This window comes from Gadus macrocephalus, chromosome 18 (assembly GCF_031168955.1).
Source record: "Gadus macrocephalus chromosome 18, ASM3116895v1".
Taxonomy (NCBI): domain Eukaryota; kingdom Metazoa; phylum Chordata; class Actinopteri; order Gadiformes; family Gadidae; genus Gadus; species Gadus macrocephalus.
Window position 1 is genome coordinate 13645751 of NC_082399.1, and position 13088 is coordinate 13658838.

Here is a 13088-nt window from a genome sequence, read left to right on the forward strand (position 1 = left end):
TTGTTTAAGCGTATATGCCGCCTCTTGTAACAATTTCAGACCGAGACCACCAATACAATGCTAGCTGCTAAGTGGGTGTATTTTGCTAGAGCTATCCATGGCCATCAAAAAAGTGAATTGATTGCATTGCTTTTGTAGAAAAAAAAGAGTCATCTGATTCACAGGTTAACTATGAAATATGGCACGAAAATTCAGTAGAATATGTATTGGGCAGCACAAGTAAGGTAACCTCGTGAGTCACAAGCCCTCTGGTGGTCCACAAGGGGTAGTGCAAATGGGTCGCCAAAACAATGCAAAACGTGTTGATTTTATTTCATGTTATTTCTCATTAAAGCCTTGATGAATCAATAATCAATATACTGAAAGATTGGAACAAGCAGGTCCGCGTAGGCTTTGTTTGTTAGTTGACAATCTCAGTTAAGTTTTCAACTCAGTCGTTAGCAGGAAACGGTTTGGAATCACTGATTTAAACCACGCATCTACATCCTGTTCCTCCATGTATGAATCCCGGTCTCGACTCCAGACTCAGAAGGTTTATTATTAATCAGTTGAATTAGAAACGGTATCTCCATAGTGACCTGGACAGCTCCATGTTCTATGCTAACCTTCACCTTGCCTCTGGTGAATGGGGCCTCCTTGTCAGCTCCTTCTTGAGGAGGTGGCAGTCCTTTATCTTCTCCTCCACCATCCTCTGCTACACCTCCTCCTCCTCCTACGTCAGTGTAATGCAATCATCCTCATGTCTCATGTCTTCATGCTTCCCCCTGATCTTCTGTTTCAGGGTATTGGTGGTCTTCTGCAAAGACGACAGAGACAGGGTTGGTATTTCAGTTATTTTTGTAAAAAACAGCAATAAAAAAAAGTCTATTTTGTTTAAACAGTACTAAAAGTGTATTCAACATTAAAAAATCGAAAACAGTCAAACTTCATAAATTATCAATGTAACTTGTCAAAATAAATTGGTTGTGCCGATTCTGCCTAAAAGCATTTTGGGTGAATGCTCCTTCCACAAATGTCTTTGTGATCAAAAATTTCTTAAGTACTTACTTGATGCACTTTTATTTTCCCCACCCACTCCGTACTGACCAACGCACATTGATCCTATTTACATATTGGCAAGAGCGCGCTCAGGCTAATCGCTCTCTTCAGAATCGGTACAAGGTAGCACCCTTGTCCTTTGAATGGATCTCTAAGATTCAACTTCCTCGAGACACTGAGAGGAGGAATCCTCTTAGGGAATGGCACCCTTGACCAATGATATGAAACTGTCTGCTCAAATATTTCCATTGATTCAGTTTCAATTTCCTTGTGTTCATATTCTCTCACGGCTCCTTCCTTCTCCATCTAGGTTTCCGCCCTGTCTGATTGGAGGGGGGGGACCTCACTCACCACCACCAGTGTGTAGCACCCACTTGGGTGATGCACGGCAGCCAATCTGTGCCAGATCGCTCACCACACACCAGCTTGAGGTGGAGAGTGAGGGAATAACCATACAACGCTACAACAGAATAACCATGCAACGCTACAACGCAACACAACTAAAGACACGTAGCACAACACAACGTCAGAGTGCGCTGTATTCTCCAGTTGCTTGACTGCCATTAGTCACTGGCATGCATGGCATGCCCTGTGGAGGACCAGCTCATCTCTGTGTTTGTGCAACTGCTGTGTTTGTGCAACTTGTGCAACTGCTGTTGCACAAAAACAAACACACACACAGGCACACACACACACCCCCCCCCCCCCCCCCCCACACACACACACATCGGCTTGCACACAAACACACGCACACAGACATGTCTGATACATACATGAGCAGACACACACACACACACACACACACACACACACAGACATACACACACACACACACACACACACACACACACACACACACACACACACACACACACACACACACACACACACACACACAGAAAGCAAGAAATAAAATCACACAAGAATGATCAATCCAAATAAAGAGCGATGACTATATCAGCTCAGAGGATACCTTACCCTCCTCTCTTTTAACAGAGGGTCACTGGGGTTGAGGGAAGGCTGTGGGACAGATCTTCCCGACAACCCTCTACTCCTATTGGCTGTACAGCAGTGAAGAGAATACCCCACCTACTTTTGCTACTACCTGCATACTTAGAAATGTATAGCTGCCCCACATAGGCCAAGGAATTGTTCAGGGAAGGACACACTATCAGAGGAGCAAAAGGTCAGTTTGTAAACTCATCTTCTGTGCTCTGGGAATAATGCTGCTATTTTCATCTGGGGAGGTTCCGTAAACTTGGAGGTCTTCCACAGCTTCTGATTGGTCCACCGAGTGAAGGAAGAAAGCCAGGTCACCAGGGGCACCAAACAAAAGGCAGCCGCTGGAGCCAGGTGTTTTCAGCTCCTGAGGCTGAGGCCAGACCACCTCTTCTATGGGACCAATGGTTCTTGGTTCTCTATCGCTGGTCGCCAGCTTTGCGATTCAAAGCCATGAGCAAACCTGTGGCTGTTAATTACTTCATAGGAACAATAATATTGGGATCAAACCCATCCCTGATATAGAGTAAACTGTTGGAAGTCGCAAGACCTAAAAATGGGGTCATCACCAAAAAAGAGGTATGCTGATGTGATCCGGGTCTGATAAGCCCTTAGAGTATGTAGTTGTGATTAATGGATGTATTTATTTATACATGACCATGATTCCATATACCAGCTGTGTCTCTGGCTAAAGGCTCCGTGCTGTGGAGGGACAGACATGGGAGACAGAATTGGCCTATTCAAGCCCCTGAGGAAGGGCAAGACGAATGAAAAAGGTAAAATGCTTCATCCCTGTGGGAGAAATATAATAGTTTTACATACTATAATGAATAATGGTAATATAGCTTGTTCAATGTGTGTGTGTGTGTGTGTGTGTGTGTGTGTGTGTGTGTGTGTGTGTGTGTGTGTGTGTGTGTGTGTGTGTGTGTGTGTGTGTGTCTGTGTGTGTGTCTGTGTGCGTGCGTGCGTTTTTGTGCGTGCTTGCGTTTGTGGGTGTGTGTGCGTGTGTTTGTCTTTGTGTGTCTTTGTGTGTGTTCTATCTCAACTGGACAGACGTAAACCACACATTAGTGAGTACCGCCTCACTGCTTCTCACATTAAATGCCACCCCATGTTTCATCAAATAAACTAAAGATTCCTTTAATACATCACTTGATTTACTAATACAAGATGTATTATTAATTTCTCAATTTATTCAAGAATCATGAGTCCATACAATGGATCAAATGAACTGTAACAGGTGCTATGTTTTCTTTGGCTAGTGACACTAGCCAAAGAAAACATAGCACCTGTTACAGTTCATTTGATCCAAAAAATATCCCTCATGCCGATGAACCTGAAACTCCTGCTGCTCCTTATCCCTCAACAGAAGTAATTTCATGTTTTGTTTTGAGGCCCGCTTCATAAATACCTCGGCGGGTGGGGCCACTTACTGCAACTGATTACTCATGCAAGGAGGGGCAGGTGGCAATTAAACCACGATTCGTTGTTTAATTACGGTCAAGAAAGCGCATCGGGTGAACCACATTGATTACCGACTTCAAGTCAGCATGTTCACGCCCCCTTAAGAGTGACCTGCTTTCTGCATTTCTGAATACTAGAGGACAAGAAGGGGACAGTCTGTACATCTGTCTTGGAAAAACTAAAGAAAGGAAAACATAATTGTTTTAGGACTGGTAGGATAATGAGCCTTCATCCCACGTCAACCGGTGAGTAAACCAAAATCTGGGAATGCAGACTTCTCTGTGTGGTCAGCTGTCCTACTGAGCTGTTCACCTCTACACCTGTGCAGTGTTCCACGGTGTTCCTCCTATACCCGATCAGGCGACAGTGGTAAAAACAGGATACCTCCTCAAGTCCCCTCCGTACTCCCTGTTGAGAAGAGAGGTGAGTTTGACAAAGCTGATGACGATGAATGAAGGTGTATTGTAGTCTGCCCATGTAGCTAAGGTATAGGTTTTACCATAAGGTTTATTGTTGGGGTCAGGCATAGGCGCAGGGTCGGTGTTGTTTGAGGGCCATTTTCCATTTAATATTGAATATATGCTTTATTGTCCCATGGGGAAATTACATTTGAGGACTCAATGCTGCCATTGAAACATACCATGAAATACTATTCAATGCAACATTAATAAACGTACATTTTAAAAGATGCAAAAGACTGGTTGCAAAGCCTTCGATGGCATGATATTGCACAGTTTATGGCTAGTTTTTGGGTTAATGGTTAAGTGTCACTGTCTTGCCATGTTTTCCTTCCTTCCAGACTTTCTGGAGAAGGCGTTTTTTTGTTCTGTACAAATCAAATGAACAAGACTACCGGCTCAAGTACTTCAACAGCGAGGATCAGAAGGACAGGGCCCTGGGGGAAATAGACCTGAAACAGTAAGTTTGTTTTCAACTGAAACTATGACTTGCACACAATTAAAGGTAATCGAGGTACGATTCGAGAGCTATGATTTGTCCGTAGTGCCTGAAGTGTCACACTACACAATAACCATCTGTAACCCATTAGTGGGTTAAATGCTATAGAATATCCTATTTTACTTGATTGTAGTATGTATAGATGACCCTTGCCTTGACGCCATAAGCGTTTCCGTAGAATGACCTCGTGGTGTGCCGCACACATCTGAAGATCTAACTCTTTTGAAGGTTGAGAGCGATGCTAGTAAGCCCGGGCGGCCACCCCAGATGGAGTTGGGTCCAGAAAAACGTCAACTGTAATCCGTCCTGCGTTCTCTACATCAACACTTCTGCCAGGGAATACTTTCTGGTTGGCGACAACAGGTAGCAGAGGGCAGGTTCGAACACAGGTCTATGGCTGTAAGGCGTGATCACCGAGGATTAACGTCATGGATTTACATAATACAGTGCCATCAAAAAAATGCCATCAAACTGCGCCCTGTTACATGTTTCAGCTTAGGTTATGTTGGTGCTTGAATCAGAACATGAGTCACTCCATCTCAGATAGAGCCTGAAAAATGTTGTTCATGACTTGGCTTCAGAACAGAGGCGGAGTGGCCATCGGGACGATCGGGAGGTTTCCCGGTGGGGCCGGTCCCCCCGGTATGAAAAAGTGCCCCGCTCCGCCCCTGCTTCAGAAGCCACCATGCATTCCACCCTTCAATCAATACGGAATCCCCAAGCAGTCATTACTATGTCACTACTTTAATTGGTTTGAAGTCCAGTCGGTCATTTGCACTATGTCATCATGGTCATCTAGCGTTCATCGTGAAGGTTTATTTTTATGATAACATTTACATGATTACAAAACGTGTATGATAATAATTTAGGCCTGTTAAACTATACATTTGTAAGAAAGGTGGAGCTGTAGTTTACTATACAGCCACTGTAGTGACATACGTCTTTGAACATGCATCAATCTGCATTACAAACCAATGTTATTGATGTTTATCTTAATCTTGGAATAATCTCACTCAGAGCCCTTTCCAGCGACATCTACATTGAGTGTAGATGTGTTGAGCTCTCTCTGGGCAGCTGTTGATTTCGATATCCCTGTCTGAGAGAGGGTTAGCTTCTTGGACACATCTACACTCATTAGAGTCATACCAATGATGTGTACTAGCTAGAAAAAGTATTACAAAGGTGCTGTGGGTTGTAGGCCAAGTCTTTCTGTTTTTTACGCTAGCCTGTTGCCTGATTTTGATCAGGTTTGTTCAGGATGATCTGGCCCAACGTTTAGTTTCCTATTCAAAGCTAAAGGAGAACAGAGCTTATTGAATGAGTACGCCCGTTCATCATTGTCAATGTCAATAATGTAAGGTTACTCCACCACGGACTCACTCTGGTTGGGGGCGGCAAATAAATGAATTGCCCTTTAGGCATCAATTCCGAGGATGCTGATCGGCTTGAAGAATGTCGCTATGAGCATATCTTTTGTCAGCAATTGGGAGCGCTGCAGCACTGACTGGGCGATGTTTGTATCGCCCCAGAGGAAAGGTTGGAACAGCATAGCTCATCTTCCGCAAACACACTGATAGATATTTTTGATATTTCACGTTATTGTCAATTTTAATCACTAACATAAATTATTGTTTATTTAAAAACATATAATGTATTTTATGTTGAATGGATTGAATAATCACCTATTACATTTTTTAATAGGTAGGCTTTATTTTTACTGCTTGCCTATTTAGGAGTATGATGTTTGTCCGATCTTTTATATGTTTTACATTCAACGCTATATGAACCTATATTCATGTCAGTCAACAGTCACAGCAACAGTCTATCATTGTCTTGCAAATCACAAAACCAAAGTTTATTATGGGTTGTTTCATAAATACACATAATTGTGAGGCTTTTTTTTTTTTTTCTCTGATTCATAATGACCTTGGTTTCCTCTTGAACAGACCTCCATTTATACTTTGAGATGATGTGTGAATTGCAATTGCATTGTCTTCCTATTACCCCCATTTATTTAATTTCCAGCTCGGATGTGAATGACTGGTTCATTGCTTTATCCAATCCCGGTTTTGCAGAGGTAGGCTGAACTTTGTTTGTATTTATAATATTAAATTAACCTGTTTCTTGCTAGCAAACTGTTAAATCTTTTATAAATGACATGATGAATGACTTTTAAGATTCAAGAGATTTCTAAGAGATCTTTAATATTCATACATTATGCTTGTATTGCTCTCAACCTTGTTTTGAACAAAGTCTCCTAAATAAGGAAAATCCCCTTTCTTTAGCAAAGTCTATGTGAAGTTGTGGATTTCAACACTGAAACTGTAAGTGAAGTCACCCTTTACATTCCATGTTCCAGAAGTTCATATTGGTTATTTTTTTTAAGTTGCAAGCTATTGAGATGTCAGATTCAAGGTCGTCATCATTTTATCCTAGCAACAGACATAAAACAAGATTTTTTTTTTAAGCATCCATGTTCCAAATAACACAGTCACAATAGTCTACCAAAATATGCATTTAAAAGATACTGTTAAGGACTCCAACAGCTTATTGTTTGTCTTTAGTTAATGAAAAGCTCATGGAAACTTCAGTCTGTGTCCGAGCCAGCAGCATATAAAGACGCCTCGGAGATGGTAAAGGAGAAAAGCTTTCACTTTGACATCCGTAATTGCGAATCTGTGCCTTATACTTAAAATAACGCTTCCTGATTGGCTGACAGGGTCAACTGCCACGACAAAGCTTGGAGCCTGCGGATCCCATCTATGACTACCCCAAAGCCTACTGTGATAAACAACTGGTAAGTAACCATGCATGAGACCATGAATAAATGTACACACTTAAGAATGAATATGATCAGTCCATCGCCATTGTAATGATCCTGTGTGTGGAATGTGCTTGTTCTTTGATGTGAATGATTGCTTTATTGCTTTACCTTCCACTAGCCGGTGGGCATATCAAACTGTTTATTGCCCTGCCTTGAGGTGATAATCCCGTTTATTCTACTTCTTGCTTACCAACATAATAAAACAATTCAAATACTTTAATAATCATGCTTTTTCTTATTCGTATTGCATGCTTATTAAATGCATATTCTGTTTGAGTTAATCTCCCTCAAAAAGTAGTCCCCTTTAATTACCATCGATCTCGGACACCTCGAAGGGCATTATCCCGCTTATACCATGGTCACTTGCCAATGAAAATAAATTAAGATTATTCATTAATATTTTCATGCGCTTTACAATCCAAATATAAAGTTTTTCACATGCCATAATTTAGTTTCCCTGGTAACGCCTGAGGGTTTGACTAAAACCTGTAACAATCATTACCCTCCCGTAAGGCTCTTATGCAACGGAAAAGTTGTTCACTCCTCCAGTAAATAGTACGGACCTTAGCTACGACTTGGCAACGGGAAGGTATTTTAGTCCGCTGAGCTATAAACGAGAGCGAACGTTATGGATTACATATTTATAATTCGAAATTCGTCCCAGCCTTTAGGCCTATACCACAGATACTCTAGGGTCTATAGCATATAACCGCGTTGTCTGATTACAGTTTAATTCATTTTGCAGAATTTACCAGCCCTCGTTTTGAAGACTAATCACCGCGCATTTCGTTTCAATGGGAATCGCAACGGTCTATACTTTCAACATAAAATGTACATATTTATAATTTGAAATTCGTCCCAGCCTTTATACCACAGATACTAGGGTCTATAGCATATAACCGCGTTGTCTGATTACAGTTTGATTCATTATTCGCAATTTACCAGCTCTCGTTTTGAAGACTAATCACTGCGCCGTTCGTTTCAATGGGAATCACGACGGTCTATACTTTCAACATAAAGTGTACATATTTATAATTTGAAATTCGTCCAAGCCTTTATACCACAGACACTATATGGTCTAGCATATAACCGCGTTTTCCGATGACAGTTGAATGCATTTTTCACAATTTATCAGCTCTTATTTTGAAGGCTGAAATACAAGCGGCGTATTGATCTACTATTTGATGACGCTTTGCTCAGTCAGCAGCAAGTAGAACCGACAAGTCAGCAGGCAACCTGCCGGGTTAATGCCCTCCTCCCAGCCATTCAGAATCAGACATTCTTAAATGAAGTAGAATAATGACTTTTATGTTTCAGGAGAATTCCCCTTTAATATTCATTCATTGTAATATGCTTGGATTGCTCTCAACCTTGTTTTGAACAAGGTGTCTGCTAAATAAGGAAAATACCCTTTCTTTAGGAAAGTCTGGGCCTATATAAAGTTGTGGATTTGAACCCTGAAACTGTAAGTAAAGTCACCCTTTACATACCATGTTCCAGAAATTCATATCGGTTACTTTAGAAGTTGTAAGCTATTCAGATGTCAATTTCAAGCTCTTCATAAATGTATCATAACAACAGACATAAAACATGAAACTATGTGTCAGTCGACACATAGTTTCACAAGCGAGATACAATGTAGCAACTACGTTATTAAACTAGTGATCAGATGCAGCCTTGTGTGGTTGCTGTAGAAACTAATTAGCTACAGCTGAGCTAACTTATTCACCGTAGTTCTAAACCAGGGGTCTCAAAGTCCACTTACCTGGGGGCCGCTGGAGGTAGAGTCTGGGTCAGGCTGGGCCACATCAAGTATTCCACAGAAGAAAGGAGCACAACTGACCCAATCTAAGTTAATGACCGGGCTATAATTAGATCACGCTGGCTATGTAATCGCTGACAACACGGGGGTTGGTGGAAACTGGGACATTTTAGCGTCCTTTGGCTTTTGTCGGAACTCAGGACACGCAACTCAAAATCGGAACTGTCCCGGCAAACCGGGACATCTGGTCACCCTATTACAAGGCCGCACTAACACTAAACTATGATGTCAAGCAGGGGGCCACAAAATATCATCCCGCGGGCCTCAATTGGCCCCCGGGCCGCTAGTTTGAGACCCCTGTTCTAAACAGTGCAGCGCTATTAATTTGAGTTTGAGTGTATCTAACTAAAACAGCCCAAATAAAATGGCTAAATAATTTTGCTATACATTTATTGCAAATAAAAATTATTTGAAATAAAGAATGCATGTTTGATCGATTGTGATTAAAGGGGACTACTTTCTGGGTGTAATGTAAGTGTAATTACTTGTAAGTGTAATGATCCTGTGTGAGTAATTTGCTTGTGCTTTGGCCAGCTTGAGGTGCCCTTGTACGTGGCCATGGACGAAGTGTGAGTGTTCATAATTAATGTGTTCATTGTTCTTATTAACAGCCCCCTAATTGATTACAAAATCTTAAAAATGATAATACAATGTGAAGTTTTTCAGTTCTCACTTGTTTCCACCGTATTTTTTTGGTTGATTAGAGACTGAGTCTTAATAGAAATTATCTGGTGTCCTCTCCTCTGTGTTGTGCTACTTTGTGTAGATCTGGTCCGTGTAGAGCTAGTCAGTCTGTAGAACTAGTTTATGTAGCTCTAGTATGTAAATGTAGACTGTGTATCTGTAGTTTGTGCAGCTATAGTTTGTGTCCGTGTGTTCGGTTGAGGTTGATCAGATGTGGTTATCTGTTGTCCCATGTGGGGTCGGTGATGCTGGATGCCAGTGACGACAGACACACAGGGTCCGTCCCTAAGGCCTGGGATAGGCTCGGGACGATAACACGGCAACAGTTTTCTAAGGCTGTATCGATGGAAGCCCCAGATAACAGGTAGACGGTTTGGTGTCTCTCTTTTGATTCTCTGTGGCTGCAAATACATTGGATTCGTCAAGCACTTTACAGTGTTTTGAATAACTAAGTATCACTCAAATTATAGCTCTTAAATCTTAACTAAAACAACTCAACATTACCTTCTAGCCTCTTAAATTCCGATCAAAGGGATGTTGTAGTCCTGCAGGCTGACCTTAAGGAACATCTCTCCCTGTCTGAGGTGGATGGAAGACTCAGGTATGTAGATATATATTCACATCATTGAAATTGCTGTTAGATATTAATCATGTACTAATTTGGAAATTGTTTTGTTGATTTAGATGGGAAATTGTTTTGTTGATTTAGATGGGAAACTGTCATCATTGAATAATCCATATAAACTTTCCGATTTAAATCTAAGATGGCTGAATGGAAAAACTAAACTTGGTGATATCAACCTCTGCAGAACTAACCGATCCGAATAGCGCTGAGTAGTCACGCCCCTTTGGTTCACTGGCTGGTTGATTCCAGCTAATGTGTTGGGAATTTTGGGTTAATCACCCAAAACTTTTAAAGAACTCTCCGTTGCCATATATGTGATACAAAGGGCATCTAAAATACATTGGGATACACATCAATGTATCTAAAATTCATTTGTAATATTAGGTACATTTAATGTGGCAACAGGAGTTGGTTGTTAATTGTGTATGTGTGTGTGTGTGTGTGGGGGGGGGGTTTGTGGGGGTGTATCAGTGTGTCGGGGTGGACGGGCCAGCCGCTGGGTCTGTTCCGGGAGGGAGACCAGTTCCTAGCTCTGAACGACCTGCTCACCTGCAGCATGGTGGAGTTTCATGCCTACCTCAGCAGATCCCTAAAAAAACAGGTATTTGGAACATGTGGGCATGTAGCGACTACCGATTTGATTCCAACCAACGTATGGTGTTCATGAACCACATGTCATTTCCGTCCTTTTTCCTTAACCAATGTTTGAGTTGGAAAAAAATTCAATCTCAATATTGATTAATTGTTGGAGGATTTAGCACACACATGAACACATGATTTTGATTATCAATTAATTTAAATTAGAAGGCACTTTGTTGTTGTAATGCAACTATTACGCTAACAATAAATGTCTGTCTGGCGGTCGGGACAATGTCATTTTTTGTATACAAATTGTAAACATATAATCATGCAGGTCTTTTGCAACCTAAATATGTTATGAAGCAAAACTAATAAAACATTCTAGTAAAACTAGGCTACCGAATAATACTATTAACTTTGCCTAACATGTGTCTCCCTCCCCAGGTCAAAGTGACCATCTTGCGTCACCTGAAAGTCCCCATCCACCGTCGCCACAGTTTACCTCACAGTCTGTGAGCTAAACTTTGCAGGTTTAGACTTACAAGAGTTTGTAATTCTGGGTATAATTTTATCATAAAATGGTTGGAAGTTCGCCTTTGACACCCAGCTTGTGACATTGTGAGAATTCAAATGCAAGGGCTTTCATCCGCAGACCATAGGCTCAATCACTATTGTGATACCTCATTCGGTGATGGATAGTTACTTACATTACCTTACATTTATTGAAACGAGATTCGAGATTCTTCGAGATTGCCACTATAAGTCATCATTTACGCTAACTGAAAAATGTAGTCAACTTGATTCATCTACATACACTAAAAAGCACTTAATCCTGCACTATATCACTTTTCCACTGCAGCTATTCACTCCATTAAAAAGTATCTGAACTAGAACATTTCTCAAGAGTAAAGTGTGCCTCTCCACGAGTCATTCGATCCCGGGAATTTTCTCTCTAAATTACTTTCCTCAGGCTTACTTTTGTTCTCCAGTTAATAATTCATCTCCAATCTGAACATTATATTATTGGAGAGAAGAGGTCTAGCCATCCCTTTGAAGAATACAAAGCCTTCTGTCTGAAACTCCCAGACGTGTGTGTGACAGCGGTCAGTGGTATTACTATGATGACAGCAACTTGATGTATTCTATAGAGGAGCAGATAGTGTCACACACACACACACACACACACACACACACACACACACACACACACACACACACACACACACACACACACACACACACACACACACACACACACACACACACACACACACACACACACACACACACTTTATCGTTTAGCAGACTACGCTTTATCCATAGCAAGTACCCCCTTACAAGTAAGGCAGAGAAACCTAATAAACTAAGAGGCATGAATAGCAATGGAATCAGTTGTATTAGTGGAAAACCAGTTGGACTAGATTCAGCCTGTTCTCCAAAATAAAATACAGAATCTGACATCTTTCAATATGACCCCAAATGACCGATCTGAGCGGTCGCTGGAACAGCGCCCCCTATGGACTGGTCGAAGAAACAGAAATATGTCAGTATCAATATCAGCCAAAACGAATTGGATGATATTCGTTTGCACTTTAAGATTAGTTTTGATAACAATTCTTGCAAGAAATGTGCATTTTATTTTCATAATCTTTCTTCAGTGAATGAATAGTTTAGTTGTTTCATGTAACAATTCACACTACAGTTGATCTGAAAGGAGAGACATGTTACGTAGTTATGTACCGGATGAGTAATCATAAAGATGTCCAGGTTGATGTCAAATAAAATCGGTTGAATCGCCTCAGAGATTTACTGATTTACTGAAAATATCAACATTTATCACAGGTTTGTTATTTAATGCACCAACCCTGAAAACACGCAGCTTGCATGTTGTTTGATTCAATGTATTGGCATTGTACATTGTACATTGTACATTGTACATTGCATTGTGATCTGAGCTGTTATGTTATGTTGATGTTATTTTTTGTAACTGATGATGCACTTTCAAAGAAAACATAGATTCACTTGTGAGCAAGGGATGATATTTATTCTTCTTCTTTGGAACAGACTGTGCTGAAGTGTTTTTTTGGAGCACAACA

At 41.0% G+C, this 13088-nt stretch overlaps 1 protein-coding gene and 2 long non-coding RNA genes across 3 annotated transcripts; all 3 read left to right on the forward strand.

Moving 5' to 3' along the window:
- Positions 1-3492: 3492 nt before the first annotated feature.
- LOC132446647 (uncharacterized) lies at positions 3493-6569 on the forward strand. The gene is made up of 3 exons (XR_009522938.1): positions 3493-3746; positions 3830-3924; positions 4301-6569. It is a non-coding gene; the product is annotated as an uncharacterized LOC132446647 (long non-coding RNA).
- Positions 6570-6741: 172 nt separating this feature from the next.
- Positions 6742-7466, forward strand: LOC132446648 (uncharacterized). The gene is made up of 3 exons (XR_009522939.1): positions 6742-6782; positions 7023-7091; positions 7178-7466. It is a non-coding gene; the product is annotated as an uncharacterized LOC132446648 (long non-coding RNA).
- Positions 7467-9375: 1909 nt separating this feature from the next.
- Positions 9376-12332, forward strand: plekhs1.2 (pleckstrin homology domain containing S1, tandem duplicate 2). Its single transcript, XM_060037053.1, has 4 exons — positions 9376-10152; positions 10300-10389; positions 10885-11014; positions 11437-12332. The coding sequence occupies exons 1-4, from the start codon at positions 10034-10036 to the stop codon at positions 11506-11508; spliced, it is 411 nt and encodes a 136-aa protein (XP_059893036.1). The 5' UTR covers positions 9376-10033; the 3' UTR covers positions 11509-12332.
- The last annotated feature ends 756 nt before the right edge of the window (positions 12333-13088 follow it).